Below are 22,782 nucleotides of genomic sequence, written 5' to 3' on the forward strand. Positions count from 1 at the left end.
CCTCTGAATAAACTCCACCCCTATATACATTCACTAGTTCCTCTGAATAAACTCCACCCCCATATACATTCACTAGTTCCTCTGAATAAACTCCATCCCAATATACATTCACTAGTTCCTCTGAATAAACTCCATCCCCATATATTCATGAGTTCCTCGGAATAAACACCATGGGGTTCACTGAGAGGACACAGAAGGAGGAGATGGAGACAGACCAACAGACACACACACAGTGTCTTCCTGGTCTTGGCCAGGATTAACAAACTCAGTAAAAGTCACAGCCTTTTTCCTCTGTGATTTTTGTTACTCCGTATGAAACATACAAAGATTTAAACACACTGTCAAATCATATTAATAAGAGCGACAATCTCTGGTTAAGCATAAAGAAAAGTCATAAAGGAATTAAAATTTGGTAACACTTTATAACAGAAAAGAACAGGCGAATTCACATCTGCTATCAGTTTAATGTGTGTCCTCCAAAATTCAAGTGTTGCCAATGTGACAGTATTAAGAAAGAGGCAGGGCTTCTAAGAGGTAACGAGGCCATGAGAACAGCTCCCTCATGAACCAGAGACTTCTAACAAAGGCTTCCCCCAGCATTCAGTGAGCTTGCTACACAAGGAGGATGCGAGAAGGTCCTCACCAGATCAAAGCCCAGTGCCTTGATCTTGGACTTCCCAGCCTCTACAACTGTGAGGAACAAATTTCTGTTCTTTATAAATTACACAGTCTTGGGTATTTTGTTGTAGCAATATGAACAAACAAAAACAACATTTATATTTCCTGGCCAAACAGCATTTCTCACTCAAAGGAATTTGGGAGATGGGTCACTTCACTTGGATATTATTTAAATGATGAAAGCCATGAATACCAAGTGAATGGGCTACTAAAAAAAGCCACTTTTTTTTTTCTGGAGGGTTCAGCTGCTTTTGATTTTACAAAAAGCACACTGGATAGCAGACACCCAAGGAAACCTACTTACCACGATATCCTCAGGAAATGTGTCTCTGCTGAAGGAGCCATCATCAAACATGACCTCATAGAAGGTTTGTGATGTCACCTCTATCACTCTGCAGCTGTAATACCGGGTGTTCCGATGCTTCGTGATGACTGTCTGGCCCACAGACAGGGTCCTCTCACAGGCCTTGGACTTCTAAAAGGGAGGACAGAGAAGAGGGAAAGAGAAGGAAGAAGGAAGAGGAAAGGAAAAGAAAGAACAGAAAATTAAAAAATATATATTTATGTAGAAAACAATCACTGATTTGGCTGAGATTTAATTTTTTTAACTTAATTTCAAACTTATAGAAAAACAACACTCAGATTCATTTATCATTTGTGTGTGAAAATATACATATATATATATTTGTGTATATGTACAAAGAGAGAGAATGTATGTTTGTGTGTATAATAAACATATTTGTTTCTCTTAAACCATTTATGAGTAAGCTGAGGTTCTTCCTCCCCCCCCAAATACTTCAGTGTCTATTTGCTAAGAATAAAGATACTCTCTAGTATAACCACAGCTCCAATACGGCTCTCAATTTCAGGAAATCAAACACTGATATGATTTATATTACTATTATATTATTATTTATTTTATTCTATGATTATATACATAGATCATGAATACATTTATGCCTTTGTGGGATTCAATGTGTTGATTATTTGTACAAATTAGAGTGCTTACATCCTACTAATTAACATAGCTTTCACCTCATTTACTTAATCACAGCATCAAGACATTTGTGTTCTATACTTGATAGATTTGACTTGTACCCTTGCAATATGCTCCATAGGTGTGGTCCCACCATTAACCCTCCCTCTATTGAACCACCCTCCTCTCTTCCCATCCCTCTCCCCTTTCCCTCTTTCATCCTGGGCTATAGTTGTGATTCATCTTTCATATGACAAAGTGTGAGTGATTATAAATTGGTTTCATAGTAGTACTGAATACACTGGATTTTTTTTTCCATTCTTGAGATACTTTACTAAGAAGAATATTATCCAGCTCCATCCATGTAAATATAAAAGAGGTAAAGTCTCCCATCTTTTTTAGATGCTGCATAGTATTCCATGGTATACATATGCCATAATTTAATCCATTCATGAGTTGATGGGCACTTGGGCTTCTTCCATGACTTAGCAATTGTGAATTGAACTGCATCGAACAATTGGTATGATACTTTAATCTGCCACTCATATTCCAGTTGGTCAACTGATCAATAACAACCTTTATGGCATCCCTCTCCCCTGATCCCAAAATCCCAAGTACCAAGTATAAAATCCAGGCTAGAGTCCAGTATTGCATCTAGTTGCCACATCTCTTTAGTCTCCTTTGATCTGGATAATCTCCTCAGCCTTTGTTTTGTAGTTTTTTTGAGTAACGGTTGGAAGGATATGATTGATTTCTCCTCTGTTTACTTCTTACTAGAGAATCTGTGTGCTGTTTCCTCATGATTAGACTCAGGTTATACATCTGGGCCAGAAATCCCACATAGGTGATGCTGTGTCCTTCTCAGGGTATTTCATCTGGAGGCACAAGATGTTTGTTTGCCCCTCAATGGTGATATTATTATTTTCTCTTACACTAATACGCAGTCTGTGGGAGACACTGTATCACTGTAAATATTGTGTTCCTTGTCCGTCTCCATTGACCCTTGGCATCCATTGCTAAGTGTTGCCTGGCTGTTACTGTAATGTGTGGTATGTTGACGTTTCCTGCACCACCATCTCCACCACACTTAAATTATCCCAGATTTGGCCAATAATGTCCCCATTCATGCTGGCTCTCATATCCTTATGACATCTTTTTTTCTTAAGGCAGTTCCTTACTATCTGGCCTGATAAGATGTTCTAGGATCATCTTGCCCCAGCACTGAAATTAGCCATTCCAAGAATGTGTTTCACTTTAGAGTGAAGTGATGGTAGAGACTAAGACCCAGCTGCTTAGGTGTGCTCTCACTCCAGGGTTTTCTTGGCTGCTTCACCCTTTCTGTGGACAGAGCAGGGAAATACATGTATGTACACACACAGACACATGTACACAAATGTGTGCGTTATACACACCTGTATTAGAAATAACCAGTGCAGAGGAATATCCCTGCTCATCCCTACGGGGATCATTCTTGCCTCCTCCTACTCTGTATTTGTCTGTCCCTCCTTTGAAAACCTTAGCTTCAACAATATGACCCATTTACTCATTTCTGCAATCCTTAAAAATACCCAATTTCTAAAGACTTGTGAGAGAGCTATACTGTAGTTTTAACTAGAAAACCTAACCAATATGACAAATGACTTCATTTTTAGGTTAAGCATTAAGGATCAAGTTCAATTATCAACTCATGATCACAGCAACTGGGCTGCAATGCTTTCTAAGTATAAGTATGAGTTCCTTTCCCTTCTTCTCCTTCCACACACGTTCCTAGCCTCCTGGAAAACCAGGGTCTCAGGGTCTCATCACACTAGGGAAACGTAAGACTTCAGGATAAAAGATTTTTCTCAGAAATGATTGTCAGGTTCTACAACTTGGAGTTAGAAGAGAAATGGAAAAAAAGAAATGCTTGGTACAGTGACTGGCTTATATTAAGTGTTTCAGAAATAATATTAATAGTTTGTTGTGTTTGAGGTTGTTTTTCAAGATAAGGCTAATGTCCCCCTTTTAGGAACTCCTACAAAACCCTACAGGCCAGGCAAAGACTGCAGTCAACACCTTATGCCGAAGTTCTTTCCCAAGTACTGCTCCCCTTTTCTCTGCAACTCAAAAGTCTCACTCATCAACTCTGATTCATCCGATGCCATCAGCTGTGACTGCTAGGAAGACCCTGGATCAAGTACCTGGGCAGGTCTGGGCCTTTTGCTGACTGGACCCTGGCTGGCACAGCCTCATAATTCCCCAAGTACCAACAGTATCCTAGATTGTTATGTACCTGCAGAAAGCTAGGATTCATTAAATCCTAGTATTTTCTTGCAGGGATATTTAGAACACTACTGGAGGGCCAGGCACAGTGGCCCTAGCACTCTGGATGGCTGAGGCGGGAGGATCACATAAGCTCAGGAGTTCAAGAGCAGCCTAAGCAAGAGCCAGACCTCGTCTCTAATAGGAATAGAAAAATTAGCTGAGTGTTGTGGCACGTGCTGGTAGTCCCAGCTACTTGGAAGGCTGAAGCAGGAGGACTGCTTGAAGCCAGGAGTTTGCGGTTGCTGTGAGCTAGACTGATGCAACAGCACTCTAGCCTGGGCAAAAGAGTAATGCTCTGTCAGAAAGAGGGAGAGAGGGAGACAGAGATAGAGGGACAAGAACAAAAGAAGAAAAATAGCACACTTCTAGAAAATAGTTTGTCATTCAGAGTCACACATCCATCAGAGGTTTTGCTTGTTTTTTCCCTCCTATTTCAAAAAACATTTTGCAGGGCATAATGTGCTATGCTTGATCTTTTTATTCTAGAAACCAAAGAAGACATTCCCCGAAAGTCATTCACTAGTTTCTTCAATAGTCATTTGCAACTAGACAGTGGGCACGGAGCACCTCACCTGGTGCTGGAGATTCGAATATATAAAAAACACTTAGACCCGATTCCTGTTTCCTGGAACAAGCACACCCAGTGTGCTATGGAGTCACTTCCCAGGTGGCAAGGGAGTAGACTGATGGGAGCCCTCCTGGCCTGTAGCAGGGCTCTGCACTCTTCTGTGCAACAGGCCATCCCGTGGCCTCAGTGCAGCAGAGTGCTGGGCACCAAACAAAGGAAACAGACGCTTCTGGTTGGGAACTTCAAGAGCTCTTACTATTGTGTGGAAGGTAGGAGGAACTGGAGAAATGGCCCAGGGTCCAGGGGTCAGGCCACTGAGGGGTGGAGCAGCGCCCTTCTTAACGCCATCCTGAGGAGTCTGTTATCCCAGGAGCCTAAGGAAGCCACTGAGGGGTTAGGATAGAGGACAAGGGATCCAGGCCCATATGGCCACAGGGCTGGTGGAGGTTACTCAGGAGTACAGCAGGGGATGAGGCCTGCAGGAAGGAACTGAGGACAAGTGATACAGATGGGCAGGCAAGCCCCTCCCAATAGGAATGTTCCTAAGGGACTTCCTAACAAAAGGAAACTTTCCTCCTTGAAATAACTCCCCCAATGACTGAGGTGGCTGGGCAAATTTTCTGTACTTTTAGGTGTGTGTACGTTTTGACAAAGTACAACAGAAAGCAGCTTATCTGATTAAAAGGCACTGTGCTTGAAATAAAAATCTTCAACAGCTAGGCAACAAATAGTATACTACATGTGCTAAAATAATTAGCCAGCTTCCTACTTTATTTCCCCAATCACTCCCCTTTAAATGTATCTAACCTTTCAGAGTAAAGGAACGACTCAGATATAATAATTAATATGCATGAAGGCACAGTCTGCAGAGTTCTGTAACAGCTACTTAAGGTTGCACAGTTCACAAGTGCCTCCAGGAGCTCACGTTCACTGCGGATGCAGGCACAGTCAGCAGCCTGACTCTGATAGGGGGACAGGCAGGGCTCATCCTGGCAGAACTTTCCTACAGATGTTGCCTCTCTTGTCCAACTAAGAAACATGCATGATCAGAATTACAAGTGATTCTTGTACTGGTATATTAGTTCTTTAGTGTATATTTTATTAGAATTTTATTGGAATTAAAATTTAATAAAAATTGGTTGCCCTGAAAGAAGACAATACGGATTTGAATTCCATGCTCTGATTCCCACCAGCTGTGAGATCTCATGGATGTTACTTAACCTTCATCAGCCTCAGTTTGCTCATCTGTGGCAGGGATAATCCTTACCTCAAAGGTTTGCTATAAAAAAGGATGAAATACATAATATATCTGGACTCACAGGTAGGAGGTTCTCAACAAATGCTAACTGGCTTCATTTTAGGCCCTGGAGAGCCTACCTGAAACCTTAGCCCCAGGTCAATAAACCACTCTTTCCTAGCATCTACCTCAGTAATCAGCATGTGTGACTCAGCAGCACCCTCACCTCACACACACAAGGCCCAGTCCAGCCTTACGTCATCACAGGGGAAGACATGCAGCAGCTGAACTTCCCAGCCTCAGACTCTTGTCAACCTTGAGACGTGGCTATGATCCCTAGGAGGGAAGGCATAGTGTGGTGTCCTGCCCCCATCCCCACAGCTTCCAAAGACTTTAATTACACCTCTCTTAAGGTCCTAGCCACATGATCTTTTCAATCACTATCCCTCTACAATGGGTTAAATTCATGAGTCAGTGCCGGTGTGGGTCTTTTTATATGCAGCACCAAGCAGTGTCTGTAACACTGTTGCTGCCAGATAAACAACAAATAAATGAATGAATGAATGGGGGGTGAGTGAGCCAGTGAGTGAATGAACTGTGACCATGGGTACAGATGCATTTTCAAAACAGAAGAGGATGGATTCCATTCATTCAAAGTCCAGGAAAGGGCAAAGAGAAGCAAAGGGGCGTTTTAGAAAGATGTTCCTCTTTCTTTGGGCGGGTGGCCATGTATGTGAGTAGGGGAAGAAAATGAAGACAGTCCATGGTGAAATTCACAGGGTCTGGAAAGTAGAAGAGTCAGTCAGGGAAAAGAAAGGTGATGCAAGCTTTATAAGGAAAAGGCTGACTCTAGATTACAACCATTTTCTTCTTGCTTAGGAGATGAAATTTATGCAGATTGCCTGGTTAGAAAAATGGCCAACACACAAATTAAAATATACAACCTTCCTCTGAATAAAAATTCTTATAAGTATCAAGCATGACCGTTTCATGAAGAATACTAAGGAAAATGGATTCTTTCATAATGCTATTTTGATAGGATTTCTGATGTATTTTTGCAGGAAAAATTTATTGAAAAGCATACTTCATAAGTGATTATACATCCTTAAAAATAATTCCTGCCAGAATCTATTGATGTTAATAATGTCATTTCTGATCAGAGAAGACAGACATTGTACAAGGGACTCCATCAGATTGAAGAAACGGCCATGGTGTTTTGAAGATCAGTGTTCAAGCTAACACTGTGAAAGCTGAATTTTCCTTAGCATGAACTAAGCAGAAACAAACAAACAATGATGTATGTATATATTTCATTTTAAGAAATACTAGCGCCAGTTAGAGATATTGGGGGTGTTAAGAAAATGTTATTGAAATTCCACAAAAGCATCAAGAGTTCCTGGGAAACAGTACCGCATCTAGAGTTTTCAACATATTGTCTAAACATATGGATTTATTAAGTTCTCCTGATAACTTTGCGAGGTGGTTGTTCTTTGGGACAACTAGATGATGTAACTGAGGTAAAGTCAAGTGACCTTTCTACGATCTCAGGGAAGGAAAAGAAAATATCATCAAGTCTTTGGGAATTCACGACTCCTATTGTCCTTCCCATCACACTAAGCCACCTTTTAAGGGACAGCACCAATAATAAGCTCTAGTTGTCTAAATGTAGAAGAATTTTCTCTCCACTGATATCACATTGCCTTTAACCAGAAGTAGGCTTAGAATTTAATAGGCCTTTCTCACAAAGCTTTCTAACTTCCCTAAGACTCTACCAGGTTGAAATAAAGGGTCCAACCTCAGACAGCAGATGGCTAACCACTAATGATTACAAGTTAAAGGAGGAGGAAAAGATGTTCCCAATATCTGGACTGGCTTATCCAAAGGCACATCAATATCTAACAGACTGAATCCAAAAATCTGAAGGCCAGCGCTGTTGAACTCCAATGAGAAAATGATCATTCCTGACCTGATGAGCATTCTTCAGCAGTAAACTGCAAGTGCAAGTGCCAAGGACCAGCTATCAATCAATGCAGAGAGAAACAGCAATGCAAGGGTGGATATGAAGTGAAAAGAGTGGCATTTAAGTAAGCAATTATGGCTTGGCGCCTGTGACTCAAGTGGCTAAGGCACCAGCCACATACACCTAAGGTGGCAGATTCGAATCCAGCCCTGGCCCGCCAAACAACAATGACGGCTGTAACCAAAAATAGCCAGACCTTGTGGCAGATGCCTGTGGTCCCAGCTACTTGGGAGGCTGAGGCAGGACACTCACTTGGGCCCAGGAGTTGGAGGTTGCTGTGAGCTGTGATGCCACAGCACTCTACCCAGGGGGACAGCTTGAGGGTCTGTCTCAAAAAAAAAAAAAAAAAAAGTAAGCAAGCAATTCCTAAGCGTTTATTACAAATAAGGTGCATTCTTAGGTGCTAGGAATAAAAATAAATGAGAGAGCCCTTTTTCTATAGTCACTAATGGACTAGTAGCATAGACGGACATGGATGACCACAGTGCAAGGCACTGTGACAGATCAGATGAGGGAAGGAAAGGGTCTTTCAGGGAAGGAAAAACACATAAGAAAACATATGAACCAGGCCCAAGGCTGCCAGGAAGCCCACTATTTCTGTCAGGAAGGCCACTGGAAGAGTAGAATATTCAGTGAATCAACCACTTTGGTTGTCTTGTAAAGCATGCAGGCCCCTACTCAGAACAATGCTTTCATATATTAAGGAAAAGAAAACAGCATCAAGTCATATGCATAAAATAAACACACCAGGTTCCAAAAAACTAAAAGCAATTATATTGAAATAATACTGGAAAAATAAACTTGCAATACGCTTCTTTAATAATGCATTAAATACCAATATCTAGAGGCAGTTCTGATAACTATTAATATTCTAATTTCAAAGTTTTGATGAATGAGAAAAACATTTTGAAATTTGTTAAAATGGCAATATGATTTCTACTGTGGATGGACTTAACAAACACTGGTAATACCACCCCTGCCTATGCTCAAAACTGACAAAATTATTAACCTCTTGCTAGAGTTTAGTGAAAGAAAATTATAATTTTATCCCATCTTCTAACAAAATCTATTTTGATAATAACTTATATAAAAGCTTTCATCATCTGGGATGTTTAACAGCACAGCAGTCAACCTTTTTAACAACAGCCTTATAAAAATGGTAATAATGCTATTTATATAATGGTGCTTATGTATACTGTCGATATAAAAGAACGCAGTAGTGAAATGAACATTAGTGACGGCACCTCATGAAGGGTTAAGCTATGAAGGCTGAAATGGGTAATTTTTTGTGACCCAGCCTGACACAAGAATATAACTGAAATCCTGAGTGTAAGCTATGCACTGCATTCTCAAATATCATCACTGTGCATTGGATTTCTGACAACAGAAGGCAGTTAACCTCTAATGCAAAAGCTCAGAAGGAAGGAGTTCTGAGTGGCAGAATGAGGGAAGATTCCTCTGCTTGGGCAGTATAGCATTCTCCTTCCTACCAGACCCATGTCATACCTTGAAGATGGTCACCTCAAGTCTGATGAGATGAGCCATGGGCAGAAATGTCATCTTGGGAAAATTCTTGACTGGGTTCTCCATCTACATAATGACGTTAATAGGGGTTGTATGTCCAAATACAATAATGTATGTAGAAGCTCATAGAGCCAGCAAGGCACAACAGGTGAAGAAACCCACGAAATCACTTAGCCAATAAATAGACCAAAATGTACATTTTCACTTGTACAGAAGAGACTGGGAAGAGAAAACCATCGCACCTTCTCAACTTTGTTATTTCTCTATGAAATAACCTAGGAGGTATTATTGTATTTTTTTCAAAGTATCTACCTTATAAAAATTTCTCCAAGAGTTGGAATAAGTAAATTAATACAAAAAATTATTGTTTTATCAAACTTATGCAGAAGTTACTCATCTAAACTGGCTTGTAAAAATGAAAGCTTTGTTTATAAAATTACAAGAGCTAGGTAAAAGTTTTCTGCCCAGAAAAACCTAAATCCCTGGGGTTTCTTGAAGAAATAATCACTCTTACAGCACAAACACACATGTAGACTCATAAAAGTGTCACAAGTCTTTAATTTTCTACATGTCTGTTTGTTCACATGTACTTTTATTTCTCATGGGTTTTTAACTACAAACATATAACATGGTGGGAAATGGTGGAAAGCAGTTTCCCAGAAGATGTAAGGTCTTATTCATGTAAACGTCTGTAGATGTATAACAATTATGCTGCAGTGGATACTGAGGAAAAGCTAATTATTTTTGGATCCGAATCATGAACTCAGTGGTGGTGTCTGGTAAGAGGTCCTGTTTACTGAGTGGAGAGGACTGGAAAGAGAAGACCATCTTTAAATACAGCTGAGTATATGCTTCACTGTGTTGTCATAGGAACCTCTCAAGAGGCAGGCATCACCTGCTACCTATTCTAAGTAGTAAGCACCCTACTGCAAAAAAGCAGAGTTCAGAGTTCACATTAGTTAGCCTGGCAGGGCCGGCAGGGGCCCACAGCCAAGCTCAAACCCAACATGAGCTTCTCCTAGAGTCACATCCAATTTCACTAGTTGCTAGAGAGTAAGTGAATCCTCAGATGCTTGGCCCCAAATGCTCTTCCTTTGGGCTTTTTTAATTTCAGGAGTTCTTCGGGCTTCCTGAGTGGCAACAGTAAAATTTGGGAAGAATAACAGATTCAACACAATTCCAATTATTAACACCAACATGTGTGGGTATGTGTATGTGTGTGTGAGTAGAAATTAACAAGCTGATTCTACAATTTATATGAAAATGTGAAGGATCTAAAATATTCAAAGTAGTCTTGGGGGAAAATAATAAAATTTGAAGACATAAAATTTAGAGAAAATAAAATGAAAAGAAAAAGAATTTATTCAACAAGAAGAAAATGTGACAATTTATTTTAGATGACCTCTGATAAGACATTTTTTTTTCTTTTTTTTTTGCAGTTTTTGGCTGGGGCCAGGTTTGAACCTGCCATCTCTGGTATATGGGGCCAGCACCCTACTCTTTTGAGCCACAGGTGCCGCCCCTGATGGAACATTTTAACCAACAGAAACCAGAGACATAGGGTATCACTTTATGATACTGTTCCCTATAAGGATTTTTGGCCCTAAATTATAATTGCTGAATGCCTAAAACCGATATAAAAATTTTCTTAACAAAAGAAGGTAACACAAAGCAAAACTAATTAAACACTTTAATTGATTTTATGCACCACCAAGAAGGATGCCCAGGTAAATCAGGAAGCCATGTTCTTAAGTTAGAGAAATATCTTTTTCATCATCTGTAAAATGGGTACAATCATAATAGCTACCAGGTACAATGAGGATCAAATGAGATGATGTATTGTGTAGGAAAGCACACAATGAACTATGAGACATCATATAAATGTTGGCTATTATTAAACTTTTATAACCCACACCCCTCAACAAAGGACGGTGGTCACAATGAGAAAGAAATATAATTAGGGTACACGGCTTATATGAAAAAGAATGAGGGGAGAAAAGAGAAAGAGGGAATACATACACTTCCTAAGTGTCTTTGGATTTCAGGAGAAGCAGCCAAAGGAATATTGGAAGGGAAATCAGCCAAAAGCTTCCAACTGCCCATCCCTACCACATCCGTAGCAGGAGCAGGGCAGATTCAGCCTATCTTGTTAATTCTAATCAAAGGGGACAAATCTTCCAAGTCTAAATCTATCAAACTCCACCATTAATCAAGCAAACTAATATCCATATGTCAGCTTGTCTGGTGTTGGTGGAATGAACCTATGTACCTGATGCTATGCTTCAAAGCAGGGTGCATGGGGTTCATGTGTGGGCAGGAAGGAAAGAACTGATGGCGCTACGGCTGTAACCACTTTCTTCTGTCTCTGGCCTGTAGCCCTCTAGTTCCCTCTATCACCTAAGGTTAATATCTACAGTCCAGTTAACCTCGGTCAAAATGACTTTCTTGGTATCCAGTAGGGACACTGCTTTGTTCTCCAAATATGCAACAAAAAATGAAAATGATAGCAGATTTGGGGTATACATTTTTTATACTTTTTAATTGAAAGTTGAATACACAATAAAGGTTTGTAAACTTTGTATTGTCTTCAAGTTTCTAAGAAATATTTGGGGAAAGAGGACAAACTTAACCAAAGGAACGACTACCTAGTACTCAGGAGGGACAGACAAATGAAAAATAACGCATTAGGTTATCTGATGCTCACAAGGAGGAGGGTTTCAATTCTTCCTGCCTCCTGCTCCAAGCAAAACATCCTGAGTGCCAGGTCAGTTCAGTAACAGCTGAGAGAAAAATTAAAATGCTGTTTTATTGAAAAATATGGAAATAAATTTCTTATGTGTCTTCAGACACTACTGTCTAATTCCACTGACCCAGTATAACTGGAGGGATGAGAAGAAAACAGAGGGTATGGATACCTTAGAAAGAAAACAAGCCAATGTCAGATGAGCAATGGTCAAGAAATGACCCATTTTGCCTGGAAAGGGATGTAGGATCAATTTACACATGAGAAATGTGTCAGAGTCAAAGAGGATTCCAACGTTCCTTGGAAGGGCAGGACAAAGAAGTTAGGGCATCTGGCTTCTTGCCAGGGGGCTTCTAGAAGCCTTTTGAGTTAATCCAGAGTTTTGTACATCATATTTGTTGACAGTGGGCATACAACACAGACCTGGAGAGCAGACATTTAGATAGAAATGTTGAGAGTACAGTCATTTAATTGCCTTTTCCATTGTTTGCAGTTAATAGACTTAAAAAACAGACTTTCATTACATTTTGTCAGTATCTATGGATTTCATTATGACTACGGCATCTAATTACTGTTTTCTACATGAAGGAACTGAAAATCCTGCCTTTTACAAGACGTCGCAATGTCGACTACCCTTTGCCCTTGGGCATCTGTTGACACATTCCATTTGTATTTTTCTACTGTATCCATCGTGCTTGACTCTAATACTAATGTTAAAATGTGGGATTACCACCACTACTTAATATTCTTAACAAGCTATCAGATGATATTGCGTGTCTTAATTATTTTTAAAGAGTACAAATTGTCGAAAAGCTTAACATTTCCTGGGAACTGAGAAATATTAATTATGTAAAAAAGTGAGCAAGTCAATTTAAATGAAAACACACCTTATCTATACTAAAAAATGTAATCAGATAAGTGGCCCCTGAAGGGGAAGACTTGATTTTTTCCCAGCAGTAAGGTCCTTGAAGGTGCCAAGTATCAAGTGTCCCATGTAAAGACTTCTCACTGCAGGTGGTCCCCCACGGGAAAAGTCCTCAGTGTACTGACCCTCTCTGGGTGCACAGTGCACACCATGGTGGAAAATGACAAAGCCAAGGAAGAAACACACCTCTGACAAGTTTTTTCTATGTGGATTCTCATTAGTCTGCTTTTATGGTAAAAACCAAATACCTATAGCAACATACAGATTTTTTTTCTTAAAATATATATATATATATATTTTTTTTTTTGGCTAGGGCTGGGTTTGAACCCACTACCTCCAGCATATGGGGCCAGTGCCCCATTCCTTTGAGCCATAGGCACCACCCCAAAACAAATTTAATAAAAAATGCTGATGTATTACCATATTTAACCAAATAAAGGCTTTATTCACTTCATTCCAGATAATTTTTAAAACTCTATCAATTTTTAGTAATATGGTTTATATTGAATACTATGAAATAGCTGACATTCAACCAATTTTTAACCTAAAAAACAGCAATTTCATATGTTCATCCTAAAGATTCATCTAATCTCAAATCAATACATATCAGGGATTTAAGATTTGGGTAATTCTTTCAATGAACCTCATTATGATTCAGAGTGGTAAACAGGAATTTGACTTTGGGCCTGTCTAGGGCAAGGTTGGTTTTGCCTATACCACACTCCTAAATACTGGCAACTCCGGAACATGTCTAGTATAATACTTCAATGTGCAGAATTATCAAAGAAGTGACTGTCCTTCGAAGTTAATTTCCCAGACTTTTGAGACTTATCCATATAACAGAAGCTCATCAAATGACTAAGGAATGAATTCTTTTTCATTAGCACAAATAGAAGAAAGCGCAATCTTTTTTTTTTTTTTTTTAGAGACAGAGTCTCATTTGTCACTCTCACAGCTCATTCATCACAGCTCACAGCAACCTCCAGCTGTAGGGCTTAGGCGATTCTCTTTGCCTCAGCCTCCCAAGTAGCTGGGACTACAGGTGCCCACCTCAATGCCTGGCTATTTTTTGTTGCACTTTGGCCGGGGCCGGGTTCCAACCTACCACCCTCGGTATGTGGGGCAGGCGCCCTACTCACTGAACCACAGGTGCTGCCCTCAATAATTTTTTGTTAGAGACATGGGATCTCACTCTGTTGCCCTGGCAGACTCAAGCTCCTGGGCTCAAGTGATCCTCTTACCTCGGCCCCCTAAGTACCTTGAGACTATAAGCATGTGCCACCAAGCCTGGTTCATAGTAATCCTTCCAAAATTATTTTAAACTTTCTAACTTTTGTTAATAAAGTAGACAGAGGCTGCCTTGAGCACAGGGTTTGCTGTGGAACTCCTGAATCCTTGTCTGCCCCTAGAGAGCGTGGGGGAGAGGCTTTAGCCTCACTGACTCGGCCCTCCTACGGAAATGGCTAAAGAAACAGCAGCAGGAAAGCAACCAGCCGGTACTAAACAGAGCTTAAACATTCGAGATGGGATAAATTTAATTTTCTTAGCAAAATTAAGCAAAGCTCCATCTTTACCGCCTATACCAGATAAAATGAATAAGGGAAAGATTGGTTCCAAATGTAAATATTCCGAAGGTCTGTGCTAAATATTTCTCTTCCCGGGCAAGCCTGGCCTTAATTCTATCATCTGGGATGGATGGACTGAGATCTCAACACAATACTTCTATTGATAGAAGGAGGAGGGATTTCTTTTTTAAAATGTATGTTAGATTTAGGAATATAGATCAGATTCAGGTCTGCATCACTATGGCAATTTTTTTTAAATCCTTGCTAAGAATTCTTTACTCCATACCTTCGCTGTGGTCAGAATTTTCTCTGTTTTTCAATAACAAACAAATAATTGAAGCAAAGCATTGGAAAAAACTTTACATGGAAGAAACATACCATATAAAAATACCTAGCCATTATGTACAAGTCTGAGAAGAAAGAGTACAGTTGGTCATAACAAATTTTACTGATATTATGTTAGTAATATCCAATTTGCTAAAGGAAAAACAAGAACCAAAACAATTCCATCACCAAAACAACACAAAGACACGTAGGACCTGGGAAATATGGGTAAAGGTTTGTGGAAACGATACTGTTTGGATCACGGTTAGATAAGTGTTAGCTAAATTCTGGCTCCCTTTATGAAAACGATGGAAAAGAAACTAAAAGAGGCCAGAATCAAGCCATGGAATTGAGCTCCAGACTAAGGGAGGGAAAATAAAAAGACTGTTTCAACTCATAGGTGCTTTTGATGTGCCAACCCTATTGGAACTAAGGTCACTGGCATTAGGAGGCCACACTGAAAGTAGGCCAGAGTCTTCCTTTTAATTATTTCTCAATTAACTGCTGTCTGTTGGAGTCCCCTCTCTCTGCCTTCCTCATGGCATCTGATTCACCAGGGCCTAAAAGTCTCTCTCCAAAGAGTGTCTAGAATCAAGACCCGTCTCATCATGCCCAGAACATGGGCACTGTGGAAACCTAGTCCCACTTCTCAATGGCACTGCAGGTCGGCTTCCTATTTCTCCCAGCCCTTCTGCTCACTAACCCAGCTTCCACTCAGCCTCAGGATGCAGCGCCCAAACACTGCTCGGCGCATAAACCTCCCACTGTGGCCCATCCACTACAGCACAAAGGAGAACTCCCTTAGGTTGTGCCCAAAGCAGTGGCAAAAGAGTCAAAGGAATCACCTGAGGCACGTGAGTGAAGGAAGTCTACAGAGCTATGTCTGGGTGAGAAATTCTTTAAAACAAGACGAACAGCCTCTCCTGCCAGGTCTCAGCACGATCCCACTGTGTGTGTGTGTGTGTGTGCACACCTGTAAGAGACAGCTACTGGGAGACGTACACTCGCACCCACCCAAGGTGTGGACTGACTACCATGGATGAGTCTTGCTCCTAGGAAGCCAAAACGTCCTCCTTCTCAATAGGGCCCATCTCCTCTAGAAAGGATACATCTTCCTGCCCCTTACCTTAGCTATAACAATGAATCCGTGTTTAGCCAAGCTCATTTCCTTAACATGAATAAGGAATAAGATTCGTTAAAATTTTAATTCAGAGACATATAAATGGGTTCTATGGATTCCATGACACATAAGGCCTGCACACTCTGGTCACCCGAGCTACCTCCCAGGTGCATGCTTCCTCACATCACTTAGTCCTGACTCCTCCATAACCCTGGCACGCCCTGTACCCAGTCACACTGGACTCTTCTACTCTTCTCAGATAAACGAGGCCTGTGCAGTAGGTTGTGCTGTGCAGCTCCCTCTACTCAGAACACCTCTGTCCGGTTATCTCACCAGCATACTTCACTCTCCCAGAACCAGCACAAACGTTAACCTCCTCTGTGAATTCCTCCTCATTGCCCCTAATGAAATTAATGGCTTCCTTCTTTGGGCTATCAAAGCATCATTTCTACATCTTTATTTAGCTTATCTTGTTATGATAATAAGGTAGAGAGATTAAAAGCCTCAGCTCTGGCTTTTCATATGGTCCATTCATATTGCCTGGTTTTGAATCTTGGCTTCTCTATTTTATTATTTGTGTAATACACACAAAAGTTATGTAAACTTAAATCCTCTGTGCTTCAGTTTTCTCATCTGCAAAAATAAAAACAAAAAACAAGGCTGGGTGCGGTAGCTCACCCCTGTAATTCTAGCACTCTGGGAGGCTGAGGCCAGTGGATTGCCTGAGCTCAGGAGTTGGAGTTGTGTATATAAGCCACACATAAAAGACTGAGCAAGAGCAAGATCCCCATCTCTAAAAATATCCAGGTGTTATGATGAGTATCGGTAATCTCAGCTACTCAGGAGGCTGAGGGAAGAGGATCACTTAAGCCCAAGAGTTTGAGGTTGCTGTGAGCTATGACACCACAGCACTTTACTGAGAGCAACAGAGTAAATCTCTATCTCAAAACAACAGTGAAGGGTGGGAGAAGGTAACTGACAGACAGGTTGAGGTTTTGTTTTGTTTTGTTTTTTTAGAGATGGGGGATCTCACTCTTGCTCAAGCTGGTCTGGAACTCCTGAGTTCAAGCAATCCATCCTCCTCAGCCTTCCAGAATGTAGGTTGAATATCCTATCTGAAATGCTTGGATCTAGAAATGTTTCAGATTTTGGAGTTTGTGAAATTTTGGAACGTGTGCATTGTATTTACTTGGTTTAGCAGCCAAGTATCTCAGATTCAAAAGTCCAAAATCTGAAATGCTACCATGAGCATTGCCTGTGAGCATCATGTTGGCATTCAAAATAGTTCAGATGTTGAATCATTCCAGATTTTTGGATTTGAGATGCTCGACCTATCTACCACAAATGGGGTTTTGAAGATTAAATAAGATTAACATCTGTAAATGCTTTAGAGGAACACAGCCCATTATGTTGTGTTAAATAAATGTTTACCTCTATTATCTCATCAAAACAATACGTGAAATAGGTCTGTGACTGAGGTCTGATCAGGAAGAATGGGTGCAGTTGGACTGAGATGTTAAAAGGAAAAAGTTATATTTATTTCCAGTATATTCCACGGTCCCCATATATATTGAATTGAATAGTTTCAAGGCAATTTAACAAACATTCTTCATAACTAATCTTTGTGCTTAGCCATATCTTAAGAAGGGGAAAGCAAGCAGTATATTTGCCAAATTTGTTAACAGTTTCTCTCCAATATTGAAAGTCTTAGAAAAGTGATTTTATTTTTCTTGGTTTTAATTTGATTTTAAAATCTTAGGATACGGTCACAGTTTTTGAGTTTTCCAATCCACTCTCATCTCCTCTTCAATACATTTAAGAACTGTCCTCAGAGGAATTATGAACTTTGCTCTTAAAGAGAGAGTTAAGTGCCTTCTTAAGTGGGAGAGTTAAGTGCCTTCTTAGAGTGGGAGGCAGCATGTCAGTTTCATAATCCAAAGAAGGGGGGCTAAAAAACAAAAGGGGACGAGAAGGTCATGCGACCAACACAGGCCCCCCCTTCCAATTCCAAAACCCTACACTGCCCAAAGAGGACTTTCAAAAAAACATCAAAATCATTTATTTGTCTAAAATCCCCAAGTCTGAGATACAGGTGTCTGATCATAGTCTAAGGAACCACAGGTCTGAAAATTTTATCATGCTCCATGCCCTGTATTTTCAGTTATTTTAGTGTTTCTTCGGGGGAAGGTAAGGATTTTTGTTTTTTTTTTTTCCCTCTTTAGATAAAAGGTGCTTAAGTGATGCTTAAAAGTAGGATATTTTGGACATACAGAAGTTAGAGGCAATTCCATGGCACTAGATCCAATGCTTCTAAGAAAAAAGAATAAACATATAATGATATCTAAAATTTATTAACAACAAAATTTAAACATATGTAGTGTAAAAACATACAATGTGACTTGGATCTAAAAGTGTCAAAAGATGACATAGTGAACTAAGTAAAATAGATATTACCTACAAAGGAAAAATTAGAGCAATATAAAAATAAGCTTATTAAAGACAGAGGAAAAGTGGACACATAAACATGAGCTCTAAACCATTTGAAAGAAAATATTATTTGTCTGCCCTGCCACTGAAATGGCCCCAGTACTGAATTAGCCAGTGCTTATGTGAAATAAAACATGGTAACATTCACCCTTCATGTCAAATTTGCTCTCTAATCGAGCTCCCATACAAAAGAACCTGGACTCCTAGATGAATCACTGATACCAAGTTTGGTACGTACAATAGAAACCAAGATAACTTTGGCATTTCCTGCTGAGGGAAAGCAAAGATGATTTCAAAGATGCCTGAAAGTGATTTTAAATTAGGAAATAAGAAGTCACCTGGAAGAGGCACCAAAGAGTCAAACCAGAGCATGAGCATAAAGAAGGATGTCACAGTCACCCACACTGGCTGGTTTGATGAAACCATAATGATCTGCAAAAGGGTCCAGTAATGCAATGCACACCTAAGCACAGCGGTGTGAACTGAATGAGCACTGCTTAACCACAGAACACGACTATATGACCTCCCACTTTGGGTCCAGGAGCATAATATGGTGAGATACACCATGCAGGTATGGTAAAATGTAGTTCTGGCCTTCAAACCTAAAGGCCTATTGGAACTAACTGAATTGAAATGTGTATATAAACCAGAATCAGGATAGATGCTGGGAAAACAGGCTTTCTAAAATTCTAGGGAGCTGGAAAGAAGTACGGTTCAAGTAGCCATCTGCGAACAGACACTACTTTCTTCCCCTAGTTGAATATGTGGGCCTGGATTATGGTTTAGGAACTAGGACACTTTCATGTTTATAAAAATTTTATTAAATGAAAAGCATGGATAATTGGTTTTCCTGAATGAGTCCCAAACACATTATAAAAGCTGTGGTACAAAAAAAAAATATGTCTTTAGTTTCAGATCTGGCAGCGCCCTACACATAGTTAACTGCATATGCCCATGAAGGCATGAGGAGCCAGGAGAAAGTGTGTTATGATAGGTTGCATTCACTTCCAGTTTATCTGGTAAATCTACTTCTGCTAAAATTCCGTATTCTTGGGTAAATATATGGGAACCTTACAGTGGGAGTGTTGGGAATTTCTCCCCACCAATACATAATCAACCTGACACACTGCCTATCCTTTCATAATTAATGAGTTCATATAAAAGTGCATTATTTCTTAATTATTTTTGTCATTAAGTCTTTTCTCAATAGTGGATACTGAAAGTATAATATGCCATACAGTATTCTCCCAAGATAAGAATTACTATTCTAGGGTTTAGAACTGAGGGGCCTTAATCATCCTTTTTGCACACTGTTGAGGCCTAGAGATGTTTTTGCATACCTAGAGGTTTTATTGTTGTTAGTGATGAGGGGCATCACCCCTCCACTATCATCCCAAGCTTAGTTATATAGATGAACCTGAGAGCTATCTTGCTCTGAGCCCTTTACCTGATTCTAAGCTCAGTGGTGCCCTCTCCTGTCCCGACCCCCTGCACAGTGATGACAGAGAAGGTGAACTGGCATGAAGACACAAAGGCTGGCAAAAAGGAATCGGTGTGTGAGATGAGTGCCAGAATAGAACATAAAGGATGGTAAAATAACAAGACCAGGACAACCTTCCAGAGTGAGAGGGATCAATCCAGAAGCCAGCTTAGGCACTGCTTTCCGCCATGCACACAAACATCACTAGCCCTAGAATAAGGTGCAATTGTAAACTATCTAAAACACTCTCAACATAAAGATACTCAAGAAAAACTAGTTTACTTTCTTCCCCACTAATCCCATTTCATGGAATTATGATAGTATTTCTATAAATTTATACCAAGAAGCTCCTGTAGATAGCCAAGTGCAACAGACATATGAAAAAATGCTTGTCATACCTAATTATTAGAGAAATGCAAATCAAAATCACCCTGAGATACCATCTAACCCCAGCAAGAATGGCCCACATTAAAAAATCTCAAAACTGCAGATGCTGGCATGGATGTGGAGAGAAAGGAACTTTTACACTGCTGGTGGGACTGCAAAGTAATACAACCTTTTTGGAAGGAAGTATGGAGAACCCTCAAAGAACTCAAGCTAGACCTCCCATTTGATCCTGCAATTCCATTACTGGGCATCTACCCAGAAGGAAAAAAATCCTTTTATCATAAGCACACTTGCACTAGACTGTTCATTGCAGCTCAATTTACAATCACCAAAATGTGGAAACAGTCTAAATGGCTACCAACCCAGGAATGGATTAACAAACTGTGGTATATGTACACCATGGAATACTATTCAGCCATTAAAAAAATGGAGACTTTACAGCCTTTGTATTAACCGGGATGGAAGCAGAACACATTATTCTTGGTAAAGCATCACAAGAATGGAGAAGCATGAATCTTACGTACTCAATTTTGATATGAGGACAATTAATGACATGGTGGGGTAGGGGAAAGGGGAGAGCAGAGAGAGAAAGAAGGAGGAAAGGGTGGGGAAAAGGAAGAGCAGAGAGAGGGAAGGAGGGAGAGGGGTGGGGTCTGGGTGTGTGCCACACATTTTGGGGGCAAGACACGATTGTAAGAGGGACTTTACCTAACAAATGCAATCAGTATAACCTGGTTTCTTATACCCTCAAAGAGTCCCCAACAAACAAACAAACAAACAAAAAAACAAAAAAGACAAAAAACAAACAAAGAAACCAAAACAAAACCTGTCTTTAAGAAGCTTATGATCCAGTTAAAATATTAAAGAAAAAGTAGAGAAAAACAGCAGAAATAAATTAATCCAGTACAAAACTTCTTCTTTTTTGAAGAGGTATCTATCTCCATGTTAAGAGTCATAATTTCTAAATTATCTAAAATTCTAGTGATAACTAATTCCTCACATCATATTTTTTCTAGAGGAGAGGATATTAAAAATAAATAGAATGTTCCTCATATAAGATACTGTAAAAAGCAGCTATGTTCATTGGAATGAATTGATGTATGAACCGTACATGATTCTGGTGTACCTATACTGAGTATATGGACTGTTCTAATGTAATATGAAGGACCACTACGTAATTTCCTTAAAAAACAATGTGTGCATGCAATCTTTGTCACCTCTGGAGTCCTCCATTACTCAGGTATCCTTCCCACTGAGCACCTGTCTAGTTTACTCAAACGTCAGGAGATGGTCTCTGCAGTGGCTATATTTTGCCAAGAGTATATAGTTTTATGTATAGCTGATTATTTGTTATAGAGAAGGAAAATTTTTTCAATGCTCCTAGTTTCAAAAGTATGTTGCTATTTATTGTGTTGTCCTTTCTTTACAAACCTCTGTAAAACATTCAAATACGTGGATTTAGGAATATATGCAAATGGAAGTTCCAGAAACATAGTCAGAAAATAGGTCACATCAGATCATGGCAAAGCACACAGCATGACTACACTCATTTACACATGTGTACTCACTCATGAGCACGCCCAAAGAAGACCTCGCATTTGAAAGATAGCAAAAAAAAGTGTTTGACAAAAATATTGGCAAATACATACAAAACTTTCTTTCCATCTTTAAGACTTTTAAAGCTACCTATATATATGTTTTTCAAATACTTACCTTTCTAATTGCAAAACATGCTGACTGCTGATGGGACAGTCAATTATAAAAAGCTGATGAGGCTGGGGTGGTGGCTCACACCCATAATCCTAACACTCTAGGAGGCAGAAGTGGAAGGACTGCTTGAGATCAGGAGTTTTAAGGCCAGCCTGGGCAAAAGTAAGACCCTGTCTCTACCAAAAATGGAAAAATCAGCCAGGTGTAGTAGGAGGTGCCTGTAGTTCCATCTACTCAGGAGGCTGAGGCAAGAGGATCACTTGAGCTCAGAAGCTTGAGGTTGCTGTGAGCTCTGAGAACACCACTGAACTCTATCCAGGGAAACAGAGCAAGGGTCTGCCTCAAAAAAAAAACCAGATCAGTCTTTTTACAATTATCAAAGATAATATTATACCCAAAGCTCAATAAAATTCAACAAGCTGGCATAATTAATTTATGATACTAAAGCGAGTAAAAATGGAGAAACTATTGAAACAACAGTAGGTTTATTTCACCTAAATTATCCAGGCCATTTTCCAGTACCCTATAAAACAACTGGGTCAGGTGGTCAAGTTAGCCTGAACTTTATTTTATAGCTTTTGCTGCCATGATACAGAAATTGCTCATTACTCTCAAATAATCAGGGCATGGTTGAGAATACAGGCAAACTACAGTTTCTGCTCTAAGCAGCATGTCTCCCAGCATTTGCAGTTTACACATCTGTGAATATTTGAGTGAATGTGAACTTTTCTATG

At 39.9% G+C, this 22,782-nt stretch overlaps 1 protein-coding gene across 4 annotated transcripts in view; it reads right to left on the reverse strand.

The window, feature by feature from the left end:
- KDM4C (lysine demethylase 4C) overlaps window positions 1-22,782 on the reverse strand; it is a 424,788-nt gene that overhangs the window by 43,039 nt on the left and 358,967 nt on the right. For all 4 annotated transcript variants that reach the window (XR_002771056.1, XM_003782886.2, XM_023507997.1 and 1 more), the window contains one exon: window positions 983-1,153. Coding sequence is in view for 3 of the 4 variants with exons in the window: in XM_003782886.2 (XP_003782934.1) it covers window positions 983-1,153 (171 nt within the window). In the remaining variant the exon portion in view is untranslated. The remainder of the gene's footprint in view (window positions 1-982; window positions 1,154-22,782) is intronic.

This window comes from Otolemur garnettii, unplaced genomic scaffold, assembly GCF_000181295.1.
Source record: "Otolemur garnettii isolate 467f Iridium unplaced genomic scaffold, OtoGar3 scaffold00006, whole genome shotgun sequence".
Taxonomy (NCBI): domain Eukaryota; kingdom Metazoa; phylum Chordata; class Mammalia; order Primates; family Galagidae; genus Otolemur; species Otolemur garnettii.